The sequence below is a fragment of the Mugil cephalus genome, chromosome 11 (genome assembly GCF_022458985.1).
Source record: "Mugil cephalus isolate CIBA_MC_2020 chromosome 11, CIBA_Mcephalus_1.1, whole genome shotgun sequence".
In the NCBI taxonomy this organism is placed as follows: Eukaryota; Metazoa; Chordata; class Actinopteri; order Mugiliformes; family Mugilidae; genus Mugil; species Mugil cephalus.
This window is the reverse complement of record NC_061780.1, coordinates 10,465,211-10,490,783: the sequence shown is the minus strand read 5'-3', so window position 1 is coordinate 10,490,783 and position 25,573 is coordinate 10,465,211. Positions and strand designations below refer to the sequence as shown.

The window sequence follows — 25,573 nt, the reverse complement described above, 5'->3', positions numbered from 1 at the left end:
ACACACACTCCTCCAACTCACCGCTGCGTTTCCTGTTGCAGCTGCGCGAGCTGGTGCAGACGCCTGAGAGCCTTCTCCTGTTTGCGCTGGTCCTTCCACGATTTTGAGGCCACGTTACGAGCAAACTCTCTGTGCTTGAGTTCCTTCAGCCGCTGCGGGAAATGGAAATAAGCGGGGAGAGAGGGAGGGACGTGTGTTGATGGTGGCGATGAAGAAGGGAGATGCAGGAGTGGAGAAAAGAGGGATAGTGAGAGATTACTCTCTGCAGGCAGCTGTCTTTCAAACCATACGCATCAGTCAGCGGTGTTTGCAGATGTGCGCCTGCAAAGCCTCATGTCCAATTAACTCCATTCAGCCTGGAAGAAAGTCCTTCCGTCAACGCACAGCTTGAGAGCAAACACAAACCGTCAAGTGAAGAGTAGATTACAGATTCAGCTGAAATGAGTGGCATAAGCGATTTGATGATGATGATGTTCTTTTGGAATTGTTGGACTGACATTTTTCTCTCTTTCAGTCCCCTATAATCCATTGGCGTTCAGCTGAATCCATTCATCAGTCGCGTTATAGAAAGAACTTCCGATCGGATGACATTATGTGGACGCAGCGCCTTAAAGCTTTAAAGGTTGCAAGGGTCAGAGATTTCATTTGGAAAAATGTTGTTTTTGCTAAATGTGCACGTGTGTCGGTGCATTTCACAAGCACAAATGCAAGAAACACAAAATGAATCAGATTATTTCTGAGCAGGCTGATAGGTCTTCACCTATTTTTTGTTGCAGGAAATCTAATAATAAGCTTAGTTTTGTGCATGTGTGTGTTTTTGTGTGGAGCTGTGTGTCTATAGCCATAGGTGTACCAGTCCTCTCAGGGAAACAATGATTCATGCCTCTCTCTCCCGTTTCCTATTCTGACACACTTTAATCCTTCCTTTATCCTTGCTTGGCAGGTGTGTGTGCGTGCATGTTTTTTTTTTGTTTTTTTTTTTGTCTGTGTATGTCTGAAGGGTAAAGAGGGACTCGGGAGTTGGGGAATAGCTGCGATATCGTGCACCCCCATCCCTCCCATGGAGGGATGGGGGTGCGTTATTTTCTCTCTCTCTCTCTCTCTCTCTCTCTCTGGCTCTCCGGTATATTTTAGCTACTTCACAGTTTAATCCACCCGTGGCTTATAGATTGAAGATTGGTTGTTTATATATTTGTGAAAGTATCCCCGGGTTTAAGTTGCAACATGATTACACCACACTTACTTTTAGATTATGCTATGCTTTTATCCAGCCGTACAATATGCATCACGCGCACGTGCGCACACATCAGATTAGCCCTTTAGACATCAAATTTATTTATACACTCACTCTCTTTCACACCCAGATCTTATGCGGGAGCTGACAGTTGTCAGGTTAATCTCAGCTGAGTCTTACACAAGCTGGTGTCTTTTTACATTATCGCGCGATGCTTAACATCCCACTGTCAGCTCACTGAAGAGAGCATTAAGTGTGTGCCACTGGAGCAGCGGCGGGTTTATATCCACTAAACATGAGTGTCTAATAATATAGGTGCAGTGTAGATGTGTGTGCTTGGATGCTGTGTGTGTGTGTGTTACATGCGGCAGGAAACTTGAAGCCCACCTTGCTCTGTGGGAAATATCAATCTCATTCGAGCACACAGGCATACTGTACATAATGAATTGCTGGAGAGGAGGAGGCCGGGAGAAGGAAAGGGAGAAAGGAAAGATCGGGGATGCTGTACTGTAATTGTCCGTGGCAACGAGTGAAAGAGAAATAGAGCGGCCTTTAATGGATGGAGAAAAAAAATGAGAATGAATAGTTTCTGCCTCCTCCTGCATTTGCATGCTGCCAGGTTATTGTTCTTCCCTGAAGCAGGTTCCACTGCAGGCAAACCTGTGGCTATATTTAGACCCAAACAAAATATTGTTTTTTATTATCGCAGGATGATTTTCACTGAGCGCACAGGGCAGATTTATTTCTGTTTCCGACTCTAAGGTGGATACTTTTGTCCTCGGAGATGATGTCATGTCCCCAACAGCGGGAAGCAATATTAAGCCTGCTCTCCGACATGCCAGTCTCGCTATGTGCTGTGGAGCTCAATGTGTCTGTCAAAGCCTCGATCAATATTCCTTTAGATGTGTTAAGGAGTACTCAGGCTGAGGCAACTATAGATGAGTCAGGGTTGATTCATATCCACCAGGGTCTTAGAATGAGGGATGATGTATTCTTAGGTAGCATATGAGTGGCCATGCTAATGGGCTGATGGCTCTTTTATTTAAGAGGGAGTGTGATTCTGTTGTAATGAGCGATGTCTGTAATCAGCAGTAAATGCTGATAAAGCCCTGTATTCAGACATGTTTATCCCTGAATCGATGACGGCGAAAGGAGACAGAGCAAACGCAATCAGCTCCCATTCTCCGAAGCCAATACTCCTGCAGGGAAGCTGTCTTCAGCTAGAATTTCATCTGTTGTCTGTTCGGTAGGGGGGGGGGGGGGGTACGCGCGCGTTCCTGTACTCGTGTGTACGTGTGTTCCTTCACTGCCACTGGCTAATGTCAGCTCAGTGCCTCATGCACATCATTTCATGTGCCTGCTGCTGGCTAAAACAAAGCATTAACATTGGCCTGCAGTTGCTTCAATTCATTTCCAAAGAACAATGACAGAGGAGGAACAGTCTTATTTAATGTTTGTTTCATGATGCATAGTGTGGGCGTTTAGAAGTGGGAAGAGGCTCGGCTACGTTGAGAAATTGTCTGTGTTCGAGGACGAGTGTGTACACGGGTAAATGCACGTCTGTCTGTTGGTGCATGCGAGCCTGTGTCTTGGCATGACAACAGATAGCTGCAGGAGAGTGAGCTATCAGAAGAACCTTCAGCTCGTTAGTTCAGAGTGGAGGTTGTGTATGAAAGTGGAAGTGAAAGCAGAACGCAGGACTAAACCTGCTGCCGGGGCTTTTCCTAATGGTCCACTGGCCTCATCTCGTCCAAACCGGAGTAACAGAATCATGCGTGAGCTCCGACTAATGGCTCTATTTGTTTTATTCAACTACTTTCCTTTTGAAGGAAGTACAAATGGTGTAATAAAGTGAATTGTTGACTCATTGTTATGGATCAGTATCATACTAAGAAGCAGCAAAGGAAACAGAACCCGTGCCGCTGCATTGAGGACTGTAGCTTTAGCCCATGGGACGTGGTTTTAATATTATTTTATTTAATAAGAGACCTCTGTGCTGTGAAGGCATACGCTCTGCCTAGAATGACGTGCTGTGCGCGTCGGTTCTTCTTGGTGAAACATTTTTTAAGTAAGCAAAGATGGATGTACTGTATTTATTCATGCATAGCCCACATAACAGATACAACTTGGAATATTCTGTGCATGCCCTAGTTTGCGGAGGTAGGATGCATTTATTAATATTTTTGCAGATACAGCAGCTGTGTCTGTGGGACACCAAAAAAACAAATCAAGGAGAGTATCCTATTTACTATGTTTGCGTGATACCTTCATTTGTTGTGTCAGATCAGTGGAGATAAGGCTGTGTTAATGCGGAAATGTAAAGTGTGAATGACAATGTTCTCTGTGTGTGTGTGTCTCGCCTAGTGTATATATTTGCTCATGTGTCTGCCTCAAGCTGAGGTGTTCCACCTCAGTGTGTGTGCTTGTAGGAGATGATGCGGCTGTCACACTCCGACTGTTACCTGCTGGGAAGCTGTACCCAATGGGCAGATTGACATTGAAATGTAAAGCAGCTTTCCATCAGCACACCTAATGCTAACACGCCCAAATTCGACAACAAGACATCACAGAGAGCGCTGCCTCCCGCGTCTGCTTGTGTGTCGCCGCGTCGCATGTGTGTGAGGTGCACCTCATGTACCTGTTTGTGTGCGTGGTCGTAGGAGTTGATGTGGTTGTCAAACTCCTGGTGTCGGAGGTACTGCTTGTCACACAGCTCGCAGTAGAAGAGAGACTTCAGATCCTCCGCTGAGCAACCCAAAGGCCTCTCCGTGCATTCCTGGAGAAATAGAGAGAGAGAGAGGGATGGAGAGAATCAGTGAAAGCATTGGAGGGATTCGGGAAAGAGAAATGAGAAAGTGTCAAGACAGAGGCATAAACTGACAAAGGCGTAAAGGGTTAGAGGGGCAGAGATGGAGAACATGAGGAGAAGGGGAGGGAGGTCCAGAGAATGGCAGATTGCCGCCCATTTAGAGCAAATCTGCATCCCAGAGACATCAGCAATAATAGCCTCTACATGTGCCCTACATAAAACCGTTAAACGGCTTCCCATTAAAGTATGTTGCCTTTGCTGTCGCTGCTGGATGTTGGACAAAGCGCTGATGCCCTGTACTCATGGAAACATGAGCCTGGGGAAGCATTTAATACAGTCACTATAATGGAAACCTGCGTATGTGTTCTAATGGCAAAGAGTCAGGGTCTGACTGTGGAGAAGGCGATGTTTAGTAGACTGTAAAGCTGAGCGTTTAAAATGTGCAACCTAGGCTCTTGTACGCCGGCAAAGTCGCGCACGTGAAGAGTCAAGTTTTTGACAAATACACATATTTAAAAGTACGTAAATAGCACATGGACCGATAAACACACACACACACGCATTGTGCAAATGGCACATGGACCTGAGGGGATAAACCTCGTGTCTGTGCGTAAACATGCACTGTTGCAGTGTACCATAGACGTGCGTGCGTGCGTGCGTGCGTGTGTGTGTGTGTGTATTAAAGGGTATGTGTGCATTCATGCCATGCTCTGCTTCAGAATGTAATTTCCCTCAGGCTAGGGGCTGCCAATAAACACTATTGAATTCTGTTCTACACTGACATGATGGGAATTTAATTTGAGGTTGTCACTTCTTTCTCTCTTTCTCTCCTTCTCTGCTTCTTTCCTCCCCTCTGTCCATCTCGTCCTCCTCCTTCTCTTTCTAGAGGAGCTCTTGTGCTGCCCATGCCATTTTTTCCCTGATTTTTTTTATTTTTTTAACACTCCTTTACTTTATCTCCACTTGTATCTGTTCTATTTGGCTTTTTGGTGTTTCCTTTCTGTTTGGCGAGTCCGGGGTCATGCAGTGACAGAGTCTATTGGCCCCAATTTACTTTAGTAATATGCCTGCACACAGGAACAGAGGTGAGATGAAAAGAGAGCGGGGATAAGAATGCAGGATGAGGAGATATCGCCCTGGCAAACACCTTCACGTTATTATTAACAGGGCCACTTGCGTCTTTTAATGTAATGTCTAACTCCACGCACATTTACTGACACATACAGGGCAAAAAAAAAAATAATTGCCCTTTATCTGGCCTGTGCCATCTGCTGTTAGATGAGCTGTCGTCATGGAGAGTGAGCTATCAGAAGAACCTTCAGCTCGTTAGTTCAGAGCGGAGGTTATGTATGAAAGTGGAAGTGACGAGGAGGAGGAAGAGGAGAGGAGGCTGAAGGATAGAGTGACAAGACTCCTCTATACTAAAATCAACAGAGAGGTAACTAATATACATTGATCCTGTGACAATTCATGTGTGCGCCACGGTATTGATCTGACTCCGGGGCCTAAGCCACTACCAGGAAATGATCCAATCACCAAGTGCAGCCTTCATTTGAGTGCTGCCGAGGTGATGAGATTAAGATAATGAATGCTGCATATTAGTCAGCTTTAGGGCTTGTGCACGATCGCATTGGAACTGTGCAAATACATTGCCCGTGAGGTGGTATATACATATATATATATATACTCACTGTTTGTGTGCATATGTCAGCTTGTGTTTATTTAAGTGTGTGCTCGCCTTTGTAAGCCCGACACCTTTCATCCCATCTCTCTGCGTTCTGTCAGGATAATTACTTTTAACAGTGAAAAATGTATAGGGAAAGATGGTGTGCAGGAAAGGTGCGAATGCATCAAAGCGGAAATACGCGCATGTGTGTGTGTGAACTCAGGAGTCATTTGTTTATGTCAGAGGCGTCCTGACAAGCATTTGCCTATTTTTCTGCTTAATACTAAAACATCAAACATGAAAGCCTTCATTTTCTTTAAGTGTACACAGCTCATGTGATTTCTACTTAGCCGCGTGCACCAACATGCGGAGGCACACTTAAAGAAACAACATCCGCACCCTCGCACGCACTTATGCACGCACAGTCAAAAACACTCTGTCAGCCTGATAGTCCGGTGCCAAATTAATCTAGACCTCAATTTACCTCGCTAACACGTATCTGTTTGCAGAAAAAGCTCAAATGATATATCCGCAGACCTGAATGGACGGCGATTGTTTGCATGATTACATGTGTGAAGTGCGCTTCCACGCTTTTATCCTTTTCACTTACCCTCACTCTGTAGGAGAAGTGCTATTTTATCCCTCTTCACTGCTGAACTTGTGCCACAGGTAAGACTCGTTACAGATCACAACCAGAGTTTCAGGCGCACGCATGCACATACGCAGGTAATGTCTCCAACTACGGCGGAAATGTACAGGTCAAGCTTAAGGTGTTTTACAGCGCTCGAGGATATGTGTGCTGGAAGCTAATGATATACAATATTTTTTTCATACAAAAAAAAAAAAAACATCATCAGAAACTGAAAGTCCCTCTGGGAACCGTGGCAGCATCGTCCTGATGCAATCACACCGGCAATTGTCATCGTTCCGGGTCAAGCTGTCCTCTTGTTTTTCGGTGAAAACGTTTCGTCCCTATTCTGCTCTATTTATCCGCACAGAGGCTTGTGAAGGTTTGTTATAACAAAGGTCCTTCATAATTCCCCATCTCGTGTTCGACCTTCAAGACTGCTGATCTGCACAGAAAATCAAGGACCCACAGACGATATGCTTATCACCGTCGTAACTTAGCTCTTTGTGACATCTTGGCATTAATTTGAAGTCAGGCTGAACCGTGTCAAGGACACAAACCTTTTTAAGGACAGTTCTGTAAGTATTTTATCCAGCAAGGATTACTAGTCGCCCACTGTTTGTGCTTTAAATTGTGCAGTTTAACTATGTTCTTGTTGAAGAAACACACAGTTCACCCATAGCAACTTTTATTACAGCAAAACATGCAGGTAGATTCAATTCAGTTGTTAGTGAACAGACCAGTAATTTCTCCTTTTCTGCTTTTTTTTAGAAGTAAAACTTCTGGTTTAAGTTCAGAATGCTGAAAGACGGAAGAAGACAAAGCTTCAGCTCTAACACTTGAGTGAGGGAAATAGTCTCACGTCTTCTTTTAATCTGCAGTCTACATGAGCGACATGATAATATGTCGTGATCGTATCGCTTACGTCACAGTCAAGAAAGATGGTGTTCAGCTGCCTGCTGCACTGGAGAAAATTGTTTCTCTCATCTCGCCGGTCACTTTCTTGTTGGTTGTAATTAAATATTGAACAGCTTTTTCATGGATTGCTGGACTCGGTACAGAGGGAGCGTGAGAGACAGCTTTTGAGCCTTACATTATAGTAGCTGTAAAGCAGTATTTCATTCGCGTTTGGCTCTTTAATTCAATGTATTGACTTATAAAAAACGCTCGACTGAATGAGATTATGGATAGAAACAAGATGTTACGGAGGTAGAGAAAGAAGAATTCTTCTAGTGTTTCGGTCAAGTGGGTTTGGAGTGCTCATTTTTTCACTGTTTTACTTTTTTTCCGCTCTTCCGTTCCGTCCAACAATAAACGAATGCAAGTGTTTGATTGAATAGTATCGAACAAGATTGTGAATTTGCGTCTCCTTGTTAAGTATGCTGGCTCGGGAAAACTGGGATAGGCCGACAGATCAGATGCGATAACTGACGATGGTGTTACAACAAAAAGTTTTAATTGTGATGTTCGCCGAGTAGGAAATACAAAACACATCAAAACTCACAAAAAAAAAAAAAAATAGGCCAAAACAACACTCAGCATGCATAATGAATCCACGGAGAAAGGGGGCGGGGGGAAGCTGTAACACATTCTCTCTGTTCAAATATGTTAACTTCCACTGAAGAAAACTTCCTCTGCAGGGGTTGAGGAAAAAACAAGGTAGGAACTTCATGAACACTTTGAAGAAACTGTTGTTATCGTAGCGGCTGATGCAGAGCTGATATGAGCACATTAAGAGAATTAGCAACTCTCTTTCTCTGTCTTTATGGAACTTGAATAGTGCTAGTATCTGTCAGATTAGTTGCCAACAGCAACGCTTCTGCACATTGTTCAAAGCGTGTTCTGCGTTTGGATGTAGAAAACAAGATGAAGCTTATTTCTAATCAGCCTGTCATGTAACGATGCCTGCGTTTAACTACCGATTCTCTTATCACTGACAAAAAAACCCCCAAAAAAACGGGTGCACGCGCGGTGAGTGACGTTTTCTGGGCTGGAGAGGTGAGGTGTTTTAAATTTTGTAATTAAAGTACCAAACACAGCAGTACTGATGAGGGCAGGAATTAAGTTTGTCGACTACAAACTACCCCTTCATTCGGCGGGACAAAAGGGCGGGAGAATGACACAGGCTGTGAAAAGGAGACATTTATGAATTCAGAACTTCTAATTGCTACTGTGCCTTGTGAGAACGATTAAATAAACAATTCACAACAGTTTATCAAGCCCAATTAAGTCTTAATTATCTTCAGCTATAATTAGCAGACGAACTTGGTCACTGTAATAGAAACAATTAAAAAAAAAAATCATTTAGCAAATATGTTTCTGTCTGTCCTGCCTCTTTCTCTCCTTTCCTCTCTGTCAGTGTATTAATATGTATCTGTCGCTCAGTTGTAGTTCCGCACCTGTCTCTAAAGTGCTCATCTGATCTCATTCTTTCTATCAGGCACTCGTTTATTCACAGATGCACAAGTGGAGAGACTCCGGCAGCGTGAGAGTCTGGCAGTGTTGTGGGAATTCTTCCTATTCTTCTCAAGCCACTGACAGCTGACCCGAGGGCCAAATTGCTTGTTACTGTAATGACCTGTAGATCTCACTGGCAGACGTGCTTGTGCACACGTGTGCGCACGTAAACTGCGGGCTGCCAGACAGTGTAGCTGGGCAATAATGAGCGGATATTTGCGGCCACCGATGCATCTCCCTTGACTGCCTTTAACATGCCTCCTTGGTTTGCGCCCACCCCTCTATTCATTTGATGTGCGCGCATGCATTTGCGTCCTCCCCCCGTCGCCCCCTGTTTTTGTCTGCGCGCGGCCGTCCGCTAGTGTTTGCATTTGGGTTTGTGTGTCTTTGTTTGCTCCAGTTCATTTTGGGCAGTTAGAAACAGGGCCAACACAAGAACATATAATGAGCCCCGCCAAAACCGCAGATGTGTTTACCATAGATATGGTCATTAGGGGTTTCTTACAGCCAAAAGAACAGATGTGTTAGTACCAGTGAGCTACGTCATTTCACACACTGCCAGCGACTGACTCTGTGAAATAAACACGGCCTAACAGAATTCAGAAAATGAGATTACAACAAACATGGAAAAAGTGTATTCCAGTGTCGGATGGGCCGTGACTCATTGTGTTTCTGCAGGCGACTATTTTAAGCACCATCCTGTGTCTGCACCGTGATATCGCCACAAAACACAACAAAATGATCCACCTCCCTCTGACCTTTCAAGCAGAGCTGGATGCAAGAAAAGGAAGCCGAATAAGTAAATAATGAGGGGGTTTTATTAGCTTGTTTGTCCTGTGGCCTATGTTCCACGTTAAAACAAAGAATGGATTTAATCCTTAAACGGCCTTCTTCCTTTGTAGGTTATGTTGAGCTCATATTTAAAACTGATCCCCCACTTTAAATGTCATCATTCTAGGACACAATGTAAAAAATAAGCAGCACTGTGTGCGCCAGGTCTGCATTCTCTACTCCATTCGACTGAAATAGTGAGTTTAATCGCTAATTTCCAGCTTTAATTTCGCTTCGGAAGGACTCTATAGGGCATCTTACTATTTAAAAACAAACAAAAAAACTTAATTACGAGTCTGCATGATTAGAGTCAGCGACTTGCTGCTCCCTAACCCTCGAATAGATTATTCATCAGATGGAATTCAGCGTTTCCTGCTCTGTTTGCTCGACGTGAAAGCGAGCACAATGATTAACACTTAAACTGAAATTACTTTGGCCTTGCGCTCATTGTACGTCAAAAGAGAACTCGTCATAATACGTTTAGCTCTCATGCACTCTTAACCGCTATTACAGTTGTACTGTTGAAAAAAAAATAAATCTGCCCTCAACACGTCTGATGGATGGCTGCTGATTTTTAAGACCTAATCTTGTGTAAAAGCGAGAAGGTTGCAGCAGACTCAACAAATCACATCCAAACATCAAAGGTGAAAAATGATGAAAGAGTCGTATTCAGCGGCTTCAAAAATAACTGGACTGCTTTTGTCTGGCGCTCTAGCAGGAAGCCTGTATCGTGGACAAATTGCGCCGCTCTCCCGTTGAAGTAATAAATCTATGATTAGTCACAAGGCCCAACCAAACGATCACTCAGCAAGCAATCAAAATTTAATTCCCTGTCCATCACAACGCAAGGCCAACGAGCCCCTCTCTGCCGCTCTGTCCGCCCCTCCCTGCCTCGATCCGGTCTGTCTATTACTCTTCTCGCGTTCAACTGCGCTACCTTGTTTTCACTGAGTTATTCATGCACCGTGCCATTGATCAAACCAATTCTGTGCCACATTTAAAACCTGCCCACCTCTCAGCGTTGCCACCCTCCCCTCTCAATCTCTTCTGTGTTTGTGCCATCCTGAATACAATATGAACACAGCCTCTGGCTAGTGCAGGACAAGTTAAACTGATTCACTGGAGCAGAGCGTCGCTTGGAGACATCTTAAGACATTTTCACCACTTGAACAAACATGACCCTTTCCGGGCTTTTTGTGGATTAAATTTTTGTTCGGCAGGGATCAAGGCAGACACGCGAAAGCATGCAAATTCCTGAAATACCCTGGCGCTCTACAATTCGGGGTTTTCCCCTCTGTGTCTTTTAATGTATTTTTATGATCCTACCACTCACGTACTCTCCGTGTTCTTCGGGGACTTGCATTTGTTTCTCTAAAAGATTTCATTCCCTGCCTTTCGCTGCGCACACGGGGAAAACATCAAATAAGAATTAGAATAATGAAGGAGGCGCTGAACTTTACTCTTTGTCTCTGCAAATGGGAACGCTGCAAGTGTGATTTGAATGCGGCTTTTTTTCGTTTCTTTTCTTTTCTTTTTGACACTTTCGCCGCAACTTCTCCGAAAGAACGAAATCGTGTAAGAACACCTTTGTGTGGACAGTTTGATGGGATCTCTTCCTCTCCTGTGCCTTCACTCCGCCTCTCGTTTCCTTCAGGTGTCTCTTTATCGTTGTCTATAATATTTTCGATCCTTCTCATCTTCTCCCTCATGTCAGTTTTTTCCTCTCTCGAGCGCTGAAAGCACTTGTCAGTTACGTGTCCCTCTATCCGTGCGCCCATCCGGCTCCTCTCCACTCTCACTAAATGTCACCTCCAGTGTTAAATGCTTTTCTCTCCAACTGGCAGGGGAAAAAAATGGAATTATATGGACCATACACCCTTGACATTTAAATTACAGATGCGATTGAAAAGCCGGCGTTGGGTAAATGGATATACGGTGTTGTTGCGTTATCACGGGGAGCGCTCATCAAACACTTTGCATTCATGTGCCGCCTGTCATTTTCCCGTCTGCTCAGACATGGAGGTTGACTGGATGCTTCAAAGAGGATTGAGTCTCTATCTGTTAAAGTGATCAAACGAGGCCTGTAATCTGTCAGAGTGTGATGATACAGATTAGAGTGGGAGACAAGTTAAGAAGATAAAGGTAATCAGTTTGGGAAGTGACAGATTTAAAGAACAGGATTAATATGATCGAAGATTACACGCCCGCCGCTAATGCTCGGCTAAGTCTCGGGAACTTGCCGATGAGGGGTGGGGGGTAGAGAGCGGTGGGTTGCCGGTGTCGGTGAATGGAGGAATGATTGCTCTCTTTATGATTGCAGATTCTTTTGAAGGCTTCCAGTGCCGGTTTGCGTGTGTGTGCGTGCGTGTGTGTGGCTCATTTGTGCTGTCAGGAGATAACATGCGTGTGTCCAATAAGAGTGAGTGATCTTTTCCGTGGCACATTACTGTACGTGTGCAGGGATGACTAATGATACAACATGGGAGAGGGCTGAAAGGAACAGTTTGGGGGACACACGCGAAGATGCATTGAATTTGCTCACTGGTGCACATCAGACTGACATTGTGAGAGCTGGTTTCGCCGGACTATGAAACTATGCAGCAGTTAAGACCCTTTGCTGGCCGTGGATTGAAATCCCCCCCCCCCCTCCTGGACTCGCTGTGCTCTGACTCCCTCCATCTCCTTGCTCTCCACATCTCTTTCTTTCTGTCCTCGCTGTCTTTCTTAACTTCTATCCAGCCCTCTGTATGGCTGCATTAGTATGTATGGCCGTGTAGCTCAGGGTTTAGAGGTTTATGTCTCCTAATAGACAGAGATTTGTCCTGTCACACCAACACCCACATACAGCTTACAGCGAGAGACAGAGGGAGAACGACTCCTTCCGCTTTCTATGCGCAGCGGAGAGAAAGAACATTTATGTTCCTGTCTTATCTCCACAGAGGAAAGGAGAAGGTTCCATTTCTGTACCAGTCATAAAGCATTCATTTGTGGCTTTCTCGTCTTTTCTCCCACGCTTTCCATCTTCTTCTTTTCCCCTCTCCTGCTCTCTCCCTACCTCGTTCTCTCACTCTTTCTCTCTGGTTGTGATTGGATTAAGACTAAAGAAATAGAGTGCGGAGATGAGGAAGGGATGAGAGCTTATTAGGCATGTGAGAGGTGAGATGACATTAAGCCGCAGAGAAAGAGATTGAGGTAGGGTGTGTGTGGTTGTGTGTGTGTGTGCGTGCGTGTACAGTACATTTCTGGATTTCTTTCCAGCAGAAGGTAGGGTAAGACGAGGGAGGAAGTGAGGCGTTTAGCTGTGGAGCACTTTAATCAAGGGGCGAGCAATCCTGCATGACCCAGTCTGTCATCCATTATTGATGCCTGCCTCAGCCAGGCTGATGAATCATTAAGCCACTCATCAGGCCTGGGAATTCTGCCTCCTCCTCGGCCGATGACACTCATTTACATAAATCACACGCTGCTATTTTTCACACGCTCGCACAGAAACACAAACACACACCCACGTACCGCCAAATGCACAAAGTTCATAGATTCTGGCTCCCTCTGTGATGTGCACGGCTCGCACTTTTTTTTCCTTTTTTTTTTTTTCTCTCAAAGCCTTTCCAAAAACACACAACTCTGTCGTACCTGGAAGAAACAAGTTCGCTGGAGATGCGGATGCAGAATTTGGAACGGTGCTCATGCTCGTGTTCGAGGCAAGCACTCAACAGCTGCAACGCCGGCACACCCAGGGAGGAAAGACAATATGTTCCATATCCTCCGGACTTTAAAGCACATTGGTTTCCCCCTTACTAGAAGACAGATGTGTTTTGCATATGTAATTCCAACAATCGCACGCAAACATGTAGCAAATCTCACAAGTGGAAAAAAAAGAAAGAAAACGAGGCAAAGAGAAGCAGATCTCACTGAGTTGGTGTTTACTTCACGCCTCTGGGTTTTATGGCAGAGGGAAAGTAGAGAATCTTAGGGTAATTGATGAGTACCCGTGGCATGCACGCACACACACACACAATACAACCGTGCATTTTTCTCATCTTTGTGGGGTTTCCCTTCGTTTCCTCTCCCCTCTCCTCTCCTCTCATCTATTCTCCATCTATTCTCTTCCCCTCCTGCTGTTTCCTTGTCTTCCCATTCCCCCTTGTGACTAATCCCGTACCACAGGGTAAGCATATACCTCACAGCAAGGGTAAGCAGACCCCATAGCAGACTCATGCAAAAAAAATACAGAAGCACAATCATGCCAAACATACATACACGAACAGACAGACAGACAGAGGAAAACAGGCTCCGTGCCCATATAAGGGAGTTAGCCAAGGCGCCTATGGCTGGTAGCTGGAGGCTGCTTGCAGACCACTGTGCTCCTGCCATCCTGGCAGAGCACAGCTAGGACATTGCTGCACAGCATTATAAGCTGGGCACCTGACGTCTCCAATCTGCTAAACACAGGAATGCCGCTGTTCATGGTAATTGCCGTTGGTTGTTTCTTCCATCAGGGCTGATGAAGACCGGTCAAAGCAAACGGCATGAATTACTGTTTTCCGCGTCATGACTCGAGTTTCTGGTTGAGGTAAGTCTGAAATAATTTGCTGCATTGTTACTGATGCGTGACCGGCCCGACCCCACGCTATCAGAATCTCCTAGTAGGTCCTATCTGCCGTGATACATAAACATGAGAGCGCGCCAGAAAGGACACACATGAGAACACACCCAGTGTCGCCATGATAGTACATGTATTTTTGCTCTGCGTATTTTATTTTTCCCTCCTTTACATGTGTACACACACACACACACACAACTGCAAGTACACAGAGATTTATTAAAGGAGGTGGTAGCGCAACAATATGCCTTTCATCCCTCTGAATCCTTGACCTTAACATTGACTTTTTTACGCCACCTATTTTTACCAAGACTCACCTGTCAGAGGTCAGAGAGGAAAGGCGAAAAGTCAATGATGATAGAGTGTGGCTGAGGCAGCAGGAACATGAAAAATTGAGATTCAGCAAAGATCCACTCATAAAAAAAAAAAAAGTAATAACACGGAATATCATTTTCCCTGTGTGGTAATTTAAGGATTTTCACGTCAAAGCATAGGCTGAATAAGATATAAGATATTCATCATTCAAATGGCCAATTCATACATATGTCAAATAGCAAGTTAAACAGATTTTTTTCTTTTAGCTTAGTTAAACCTATGACTTAATCTGATCTGCGTGAGCGTACTGGTGCAAATAGCAGTGCAGTATGTGCCATAGCGCCCTGCTCTGTGCAAAGGCACAGCACTGAAAAACATGAAAGCCTTGATCTTATGTCAACCAATTCAGGGAAGTAAAACTTGTTCATATGCATTAAAATTCCTCCGCCACTTTGATCTATAAATGCAAAGTGCCTGCTCGACTTCTTTCAGTCCTAGTTATTTTTATAAATCATCCGTATGCACTCGAAAAGTGCAGAAAAAAAAATGATGTGAAGATCAGGCCAAGAATGAAATCCAAGCCGCTTTATTCAGAAGGAGCCCCTTGGTCTCTGTTAGGGTGCGAGTAATTCCTGGGCTTCTGCTCAACTAGGAGGCGCTGGTTCACAGCCTCTCATCCAGTGAGTCATCTCACCTCCAGAGGAGGGATAATTAATTTGCCTGAGCTGCTCTTAACCCTGGACGGTGTGTTAACGGAGGGAGACACTCGCGGGCATTCAAAAACGCAGGTGCACAACTGGGTAACGCGCACACCCACATGCTGCCACATCCAAGTTTGCAAGAGCAGTAACTGTACGAATGCTTCCGTTATTGCATCAACTCATGAGCCCAAGTCGGAGCGGCAAAAAAACAAAAAAAAAACAACGAGGCCAAGTTGAGGAAAAATATGCAGGTTATTGAAGAACAGAAAAACTGACCATCAAATAAAGCACAGCCTCTCTTCTCTTTCTTTCCTGCAAGCATTTTTCAGCAAATATTGCTACTGCAATATTGCTCCCCTCACCCACACACAAGCTCCCATAAAGGCATACTGTATACACATCTGCACACACACACACACACACACACACACCAGGCGCATGATTCAAAGACCTAACCAGTTGAACCTTTGACCTGCTAAAAAATTAATGGGATTCAGAGATGAGATGAAAAGCAATAGGAGGGAGGGAGATGAGAGCAAAGGTATAAGGAATGGTTGGAGGAAGAGACAGAAGGCAGTGGCAAATGATACTTAAAAAAAAAAAAAAAAAAAGGCCGACGTGGAAGATGCCGAGTTTAGACTTCAGGGGAGAATCACTTCAAGAGAATAAAAGGAGATAAGACCAAACCCTGAATGAGACACGACATCCTAATGACTGTGAAACAAAAACGCTTTCATCTTTTCATCTCTCACCTGTCGTCTCTCTATCCGCTCTCTGGATTCTGTTTTTCTTCAGGACTTGCGCTGTGGTGCTTTTTTTTTTGACAACTGCGGTTTGAGGTTTTTGTGCGTATGATTTTGTTTTTAGCGTGCCTTTCGGTTTCCGCCTGAGCCGGCGCTCCAGATGGTTCATCAAACAACCCGTAATTATCAAACACTCACTAATTGTATGTGAGTGTGTGTTTATGTGCTGGTGTGTCTCCAGGTGATTATCTGATGCTGCGATCACTAATGACCACACAGACTAACATCTGTCCCAAGGTACTATACAAAATGAGAGGTTGGCCATCTGCTGCGTCTGCGTGTGAGCATGTATGAGTCTATGGTAACCTGCACCGCACTCCAAACATCCGTTTCCATGTCAGAATTCGCTCTTAGAAAGATGTTTGCGCGTCTCACGATGGAACGTTAAATCAACAAAAGCGGCCCTCGCTGTTCTACTGTGACAGCTACTACAAAATACTCAGCCGCACGCCCACACAGAGCCCATACAGGTCAACGCAGCTTTAGAGACGTCCTTACAGTTACTCCCCCGGAAGATACCAGATATCACGATTCAATAAATACTTCCAATTCCTGAAGCAGCTTCTGAATTCTTTCAGTCCAGACTGTGGGCCGTGAACGTGTACAAGCATAAGTTCTCCGGGTGAACCATCGCCCTTTTTATGACTAAAAATGTTTTCTTCTTCAAGTTCTAATAGTTGTTGAATTCATCCAAGTCAAGGTTGTGTGTATTATGTATGCGCGCTTCCATTTTCAGCTGGTAGCAATCATAAGTCAAGCCGGTAAACTGGATAAAGACCACCTCCGTCTCGGATTTGCAACAAAAAGCCAGCGAGCACACTGCAGCAGAAGCACAAAGGCCCCTATACATAGGCAGCGACGAACATGATCATACGAACGGCACCTCCCTCTCTTCCTCCGTTTCTAAGGGCGCGCAGCGCTGTTGTTTGAGAGACTGGCAGGTTATGTCAGCTCCGACAGCGGGTTCATTTACAAGCGGCACAATGCAGCACAAACAAACAGGGAGGAAACTTGCTCGGTGGAAGAAAGGGGACCTGAGGTGGAGGAGGAAAAAAAAAAGCAAAACAAAACAAAACAAAGAAAGACGAGAATGAGTTTGGAAAAGTTAAAAAAAAATAAAAAATAATAATAGCAAGGCTGCGGAGTATAGGTGGCCTTTTTCCTCCAGGGAACCATCCTGGTTATCAAGTAGAGGTTATTATGCTATGAAGCCCTAATGAATTCATTAGCTAAATGAAATGTCAATAAAGACTTGGGAGAGTGTTAAAATCGATGGCAACCATCTCGTTCGCCCCCCACCCCCCTCCCCCTCCTTCTCCTCTTCATCCTATCTCACCCATCTGTCCCAATTATCCACCTCCCCCCCCCCGAACACACACTTGCGCACTCTCTTCAGAGCGTTGAGTGTAAACTGTGATGGAGGACATTAGCGGTGATCAGTGGGAGCACTTTGCAGTGGTCAGCAAGAACGGTCCACTCATACTGGGCTTTAGCATTCAGCAGCACTCACCTGCTCACTCTCAGATTGCTTCATGAGGGCCTAATGGCTGAGTAGGTATGTGTGTGTGTGTGCGCGCGCGCGTGTGTGTGTGTTTGAAGTGTGACAGCAGCCTCAGCGGCCTTGACTCCGGAACAGCGATCACACAAGGCCCATAAACTCAGAAGCTGCCTTTAATTCAACTTCAGCTCGCAATTCGTTCCTTCTGCCGCTCCACGAACTCCACCAATATCAAGATGCTTTCACCAGCTTGATCCTCTCTTCCTTGATTGCCGAAGCCCGGATCCCCTCATTACCGCGGTCACCGTTAAAAGTGGCCGGGCATTGTGTTTACATCCGCGAGCCAACTGGCGTGCCAAATGGCAAACCAGTTGGCTCGCCTCACCTCTGTCCCCTCCCGATGGCTTAATATCTGTAGCTAACTACTTGACTCACTCGGAACACGGCGCTGTTTTGTGCAGCTAAATAGCTGTTTCAAGGTAATTGTTCAGGGCATATGTTTAAATGCCACCTCATTTGCATAAACACTGTTCAGCTCCCCGCGGAATCAATGAAAACACAGGGGTGCGCAAGGCAGAGTCGCATCCACAAACACACACACACATACATGCATGCACGTTGGCACTCAGTTTGACGCCGCGCCGTATAGCCGACGATTCAGCTGCTTCCTGCAACGCAAGTGAAATATACATCAAAGCGGTCTGCAGGGGATGAGCAGCAACACAAGGCCACGCTATATTACGGGCTGGGGGTTGGGGGGTGGGGGGTCTCTATTCTAAACGGAATAGAGACAAAGAGAGACAGAGATTTGAGGACCAAAGGAACGTGTTTATCGGGCCTGGACGTTTTTCCATTCGCACACGCCTCCGTCACGGCTACCTCTCTGCCCTGTCCTTCCTCAGTGACGAGCAAAAAAAAAAAAAAACTTTGAAGTGTTAATGAGAGTTTGGAAAAAAAAAATGATTCATCACAGATGATTAAGCACTAATACACGTAAAGGATCCAAAAGTTAGACACGTCCGAGAGACCTATCACAATGACTAATTAGTGGTGATAAAACACTAATGAGCAAAATCCTGATCTAGGCATACCATCACACACCAGAGGGAAGCCAACCAAACACAACAGAGTGTACATTTCACAAACTCAGGAGGGCTTCCTTTGCGTGTCGAGGAGGCACCGCTCACCGGCGCCCAGTGTTTTCTCGATGCTGCAGCGCCTTATCAAAGTGAAGACACAAGGAGTTACCCCCTGACAAATCCCAGTTGTAAACTCCTTTGTACTCCACTGATCTAAGTTAAATCAAAGAGCAGCTTCCTGTTGTGGCGGGCTGGCAATGCACACTCTACAACGGGACGGACGGGAGCAAAAGATGCCTCTCAGCATGTTTAACTGCCTTGAAGTCGTGTGTTAAGCTCCCTTGTTCCCGGCTGAAGGACTTTAGGTTTCACCTAAAGCGAGGGGTCATTTTTGATCTACTTGACCACAAGCACAGACTGTTCATCATGCTGACAGGCTCATATATCGAGCCATGTCTAAAGTAATGTGGATAAATCTGAAAGCACCTCTTTTTTAAAAAAAAAAAAAAAAAAAATCTTTGTCAGCATATTGCAATACTTTAACTTTTCAGATTTATCTACATTACTTTGGACATGGCTTTGGAGGTGAACGATGTCCTTCCTATCATGAATAACAAAATTTGTACAACATAATTCAACCTTCCGTGTTCTTTCCAGTCTCTGTTCACATTGAGCCACATTTCAGGCTGGTATGGACGCATTGTTTGCGTGAAGGATGCTTCAACTGGTTGAAGGCTCCGGTTTAGACTCCCGTCGAAAGGGAATTTTCAGAGTCTCTGCTGCTCACGCTATTTGCTTGAATCATTTTCTTTGATGGCATTTCTTCTTTCTGATAATATTTCAGGGCTGATAGATTTGCATCACGGCTGTACAAATCACAATCCGCAGTGTCGGCTCCAATTTAACATGACAGTTCGCCTATTTATAATCGTATGTATTTTCCACGGTAGCTATTTTGCCACAAGGCAGCAGGAGGATCGCTGGCATAAATAAAACTGAAGATGGCAGAAGTCTTGTAATGCCCTTGCAAGACAACGACTCACTGGGACACTGGGAACAAAAACAGAGGTATTGTTAATGTTCTTTCTTCCCGTGCTTTTCGTACGATAACGTTGGATGGTCCTCCGGACAATCTATTGAGAACCATTGAGATAGTTGACTGCAAAACTAGACTTGAGTAAATTTAGTGTTACAATATTTCACAAGCACAAGCAAGAAAATTATTTTTTAAAAAGCATTGCTTTTGAAAGCCGTGAACTGCATAAGCCAAGCAGCGTTTGCATGTTTGACCAGTATTATACCTCTAGGATTATTCACACTCCTCCAAAAATGCTCACTATGTGTGGAACGTAGTGTGAAGTGAAGTGAAGTGTTTGATAGGACTGCAACTATACACCAATCGGGCATAACATTATGACCACCTGCCAATATTGTGTTGTTCTCCCTTGTGCCTCCAAAACTATTCTGGAGGCAAGGATGTTGTTAGTGGGGGTCCTTGGGTCCTATGGGTTGAGGGGAGGGAGGGACCACTGCAGATGAGGCTTGTTCCAGTGCATCCCACAGATACTTGATCAGTTTGGGATATAGTGAATTTGGAGGCCAGGTCAACACATTGTGATGTTCTTCATTTTATTTATTTATTTATTTATTTATATTTTAAATTTCATTTATGTTTTTCTTCTTGACTTTTTCATTAACCATTTGTGTGTCTGCCAGGTTGCATCCTGCTGGGGGTGGCCGGGTGGAGGGTTTGGGAGGGGGGCCTAGTCTGGTCTAGGTTGGTGGTTTATGTCTAAGTAACAATCACATGAATGAATGCCAGGTCCAAAAGTTTCCCAGCAGACTAATGCATTGTCACGAGATGGTCAATGTTTTCACTTCACATGTCTGTGGTTTTAATGTTGTGGCTGATCAGTGTGTGCATTGTTAACAATTAACCATCCTGCTTCTTTTTTTTCTTTTTTTTTGATTGATTACTCATGTTGTGAGCGTTACCATTTTTCAGAGTCCACCACAAAGTAAAGCAGCGTAATGAGTTCCCAGTATTCATCTGCTCAGTCAAAATGCAAACAGCTGATTATCACAACAACTGCTGATTAAATAAGGATTAATGGACTGTCTCAACTAAGGCTGTGTAGTGAAGGGAAGCAATGTATGACATCATTTAATGTACACAGGATTTAGGCCTATAAAAGTACCGGGTACGGATCCCTAGCTGCATCTATTGTTCAAGTTTGACAACAAACTGAGGACATTGTATATTGCGTTAGGGTACTTGTCTCAGTGGTGCCGGTGGTAAAACATGTGACTGAGATGTAATGCGTGTAGTCATCAGTATAAAAGTGCGACTATGCTTTATCTCTCTGAGGAAGTTGGCTTGTTTCCAAGATAAACTAAAGTTTGTGGGTGCATTAAAAAACAAATTTGCATTTGATGATTCTTCAGGAAGACGAAGGGACTCTGAGACAGGCGACAGGAGTGATCACATTTTAAAGGAAAGCCTTAATTTGTGAAACTGAGATATGCACTGTGTCTGTTGCGTCTAAGTGAGTGTGACTGACTGATCATCTACCTGTAAATGATTTGTCTGTGTGTGTGTGTGCGTGTGTGTGTGCGCGTGTGTGCGCGCGCGTGCGTGTGCATGTGCGCGGACGTCTGCAAGGATATTTGTGAATGCGGCTCATTGCAGCTTCTCTGCCAGTCTGACTGTGTCTGCTCAACACTGTTCGCTCATTCCCATCACACAGCGAACGCGGGCCGAACATGACAGACTGGTAATGACTTGAGCGTGAGCACACACACAGACACGCTCACGCAGACACATTTATACACACATACCAGCTGCTCCCTTCCTCCTTTCTCATCAAACTTGTCATCAGCTCCGCCAGTTTGTCTCGTCTCACATTAAGAGCTCATGAATAATGTGTGATTACCAGAGACCCTCTGAGCAGCTCCTGGATCCACAACACACGCACAGACAGACACACGCGGACACGTAGATCACTGCAATTCACACGGTCCAAAATATCACGTACATATTTACATGTTGTGTAATTTCCGCTCTCTTGCCCCCCCCCCGTCTGCCTGCATACAGACACACACACACACACACACACACACACACACACACACACACACAAACCCCAAAACACACAGGGAAGAAGTGCACACAGACTGAAAGACAAGTTTGCGGCTAAATGCCAGTTTGGTGGCTCACAGGAACCATGAGCACCAGGAAAAGGTCAGGGAGTTACCTTGGAAGCATGGACAGGTCTCTCTCTATCACACACACACACACACACACACACACAGAAAAACACACACCTAACAAATACACCTCAGGTAATTAGGCCAGTTTTTGTCTGGCAACTCGTCTCCTCCTCAAAGTACTGATTTGATTTGACTCATTTAATTCCCCATGGCCGTGAGAGGGTGAACTAGATATGAAGGGACAATGGCTTCACGGCTCAATACACAATTTCGCTTCTATTTAAAATATTCACATTTACCTTTTCTGCCTGAGGAAAATAAAAATCACCAAACATATTCGCCTCCTCCAATACTGTATGATTTTTATTTATCCGTTTATTTATCTTTCCTACCGTGAGTTCATGCAAACGCACAATTATCAGGAACTTATTACAACACACTTTTTAACTAGCTGCTCTTACTAAACTATTTCATAAGATCAAGGACTCCAAAAGCAAAACCACAAATAAACACACGCTCTCCCTCTCTGAGTCACACTCACGCCTAATGAAATCTATCCTGTTCTGCATGTTCTTCTTACCGGTGAATCGCTGGTCGCGGCCGGACACAGCGGTCCTCTGAAGACCCCCTTGACGCGCCGAAAGTGTCCATTGCTCAGGTGCGTGGAGCTGATAACCAGGTAGTAACACGCGCTGCACGCCATCCCGGAGGCGTCACGAGGTTTGGGGCCCATAAAGCAGGTTCGTCCACTCTGGTCCGAGATGTCGGCGGTGTCCCGGTGGACTACAAGTCAGCCCCTGCGCGGATGATGTGCAGGTAAGGACCGGTGCGACTGAGGACGTGTCACTCCTGTCCTCTGCTGGGATGCCTCTGCCTGCGTGGGGGAAAACAAATAAATAAAATGACGACAGGGGAGAATTTCTCCGTGGGACAGGGCTGTACCTGCTGATGTGATGTGTGTGCATGTGAGTGGGTGAACGAGAACTACATACAGAAAAGATTTTATGTTTAAAAAGAGAGACAGAGAGCGCGAGAGATGAGACTGAGGCGTTATGTTATACTCACCGAGCTGTGCCGCTGGAGTCTGCGTTTGGCATGCTGTCGTCGGCCAGGCTGAAATAAATGAATGAGCGCCTGTGGAGTGCCAGAGGAAGAGAGGGCTCCATCCAGCCTCTGTTTCACACACTCTCCCCCCTATCTCCCGTTCACCCTCTCTTTCACTCACCCCTCCTCTCGCTCTCTCCCCCCGGTCTTTCTCTCAGTCCACTGGTCCAGTCTGTATAGTGTATCCACAGCCAAGCAACAGCAGCAGAAGCAGCAGCAGCAGCAGCAGCAGCAGCAGCAGCAGCCCAGTTTGAGTTGTCAGCAAAGAAAAGGGGGGCAGACACTCTCGCAGGTGCGCCTTCCCTTCACGCTCGTCGGAGAGGAAAGAAAGAGGGAGCATCTGACTCTTCTTTCCTTCCCATCAGCTCTCTATTGACTGGCGGCGGTTTTTACAATCACCTGATTGTGAATGAAATTCCGCGGTGCTTGGCGGGAGGGGCGTAAATCCACCCAGAGCAGTCCTGTACTTATATCATCGGGATCCAGCGCGGCAGGCTGAAGTGGTTCAGATCTTTTCTCAGAAACACACACACACACACACACACACACACACACACACACACACACACACACACACACACACACACACACTTACTCTCCCTCTCTCTTCTCCTCTTCCTCCTCCTCACCGCCACCTCCACTCTCACTCTCACTCTCTCTCTGTCTGTCTCTCTTCTCCTGGGCTGCACCGGACCGGATTTTTGCCTGCCTATAATATGCAGCCAGTGTCAGCGCTTGGTTCTGGGATGTGGGGATGCGGAGAGTCCGGCTGTGCTTGAGTAACTCCGAATTCAAGTGTCACACACACACACACACACACACACACACACACACACACACACACACACACACACACACTTTTCTCTTCATTTTTTTGTCGTGCGCAGCGAGAAGGTAAAGGAAAAAACTTCATTTGCAGTGCGTGGCATTATATTTGACATCTGCAAACGACCCGCCTGCTATATGTGCGAGTCAGTGTCTCCATCTCTTATCCTCCTGTCTATCCATCCTCACTTCTCTCCCCTTTTCCTTTGGAGGGCATCAAAGTAAAAGCCCCGTGCCTGTGCAAGATCGGTGTCGTTGGGGGGAAAGGAAACATCAGTCAGTCGCAGCCTCGGGGCTGATGATTTGATTACACAGACAAAAGGGGTCTTTCTCCTGCTCGGCCTGTCAAACTGTGACCGGTTGCCGTCACAGAGCAGCCCGGAACCAGCTGCAGCTGAGCCTCAGTGTGTGTCAGCGGCGTATGGCGCTGTTCCCTAACGTGGTGCTGAAACTATAAACTGCGAGCACCCACAGCCCTGCGCGCGGCACGTCATGCATATTCAGCCCTGGGATTAGGGTGCCTTTTGAGCTCAGCGTCAACAGTGAACGATCCAGACAGCTCTGGAGGTTTAGAGGTAAACACGTTGAGGAAGGACACCGAGGCACAAGTCAAGAAGTGGCATGAAAGTCCACTCTGTTACGGCCGGAGAAGAGAGATGTCGTTCAGCTTAACACTTTTCTTTCGTAGCTGAAGCGTAATTTGGGTAGGACACTTGTAATGAAATCTTAATATGCCCGACTCTGATGTGTTTTACTTTCCCTCCCAACAGCTTTTGGGTTTTTAGGTATGAGTTCATCTGAAAACCAAGGAAATGAGGAATTCTTGAAATGATTTTTTTTATTTCTGTTAGACAGCAAACACCCAAAAGACACCTTGAAAAAAAAAAAAGAACCCTTTATTACAGTTTCTGTGGCAGTTGGACTGCCAAATACTTCTTATACACATGTGCTGAATTTTTGTGCTTTTTGCAGTTTTTGTAGACGGATTTATTCTCAGCAACCTCCTACTCTTGCTGCTGCTCCACGTCCTGCTCTTATTTCCTGCACTTTAACAAGTTTCTGTCCTGTCCTCGGGGCCAGGTTTCTGACTCTTCTTAGTCCTTTCAAACTGTGGCCCTCTGCAGCCGCCTTCATCATTACATGAACTCGCCTCAGAGCTGTGTTATTCAAAGCAACCTTGCATTTTGGTTTTGATGTGTTATGACTGAGATAGTGTGTGATGGTGATGTTCTTTTTATTTTTTTATCTGCATACCCTACATGAAAGGTTTGCTCTTCTGGGAGTTTCAAGCTCCTACTTACAGTAAACAAAAGGAATACAGTCATACAGTATATGCCTTATTAACGGCCCTATGCACTCCTTCTGTATGACGAAAAAAACACACATTCTCTTAAGCAGATACATGGGTTCATACTAACATCTTCACTCCCAATGATGATAAATCAATACGTACACTTCCCTCCTGAAAGCATGCAAAGAATTTCTCCTATGCGTGTGTGACTGTGTTCAAACATAATCTTTAAGCAGACATCATATTTTGGCTGCTCTGAGGTCACAACCACCCACACTTGCTTTCAGTAGATCGGATTCCACATCATTCAACACATAAAAGAGCACTTGAGCACAAATTCTAAGATATAGAAACAACCTTGGATTCTGTTATAGTGGCGCTTTTATTTAAAAATACATCCAGAAGTTTAAATTAAGTCTCCCTTCTTCTCCCTGTGGCCTATGACTCCAATATAAGCACCGACTGGAGGTTCTGTACCACTAAATTCAGGGGATACTTTCATTACAGCCTCCTTGCCCA

General features: G+C 45.2%; 1 protein-coding gene across 1 annotated transcript in view; it reads right to left on the bottom strand.

Moving 5' to 3' along the window:
• The window catches only part of LOC125015692 (G patch domain-containing protein 8), a 29,571-nt gene extending 6,132 nt beyond the window's left edge, over nucleotides 1–23,439 (bottom strand). The window contains exons 1-4 of the mRNA XM_047597597.1: nucleotides 22,900–23,439; nucleotides 22,415–22,708; nucleotides 3,873–4,010; nucleotides 22–152 (exon numbers count right to left, since the gene is read on the bottom strand). Coding sequence (XP_047453553.1) covers nucleotides 22–152; nucleotides 3,873–4,010; nucleotides 22,415–22,567 — 422 coding nt within the window. The 5' untranslated portion in view covers nucleotides 22,568–22,708; nucleotides 22,900–23,439. The remainder of the gene's footprint in view (nucleotides 1–21; nucleotides 153–3,872; nucleotides 4,011–22,414; nucleotides 22,709–22,899) is intronic.
• Nucleotides 23,440–25,573: the final 2,134 nt, after the last annotated feature.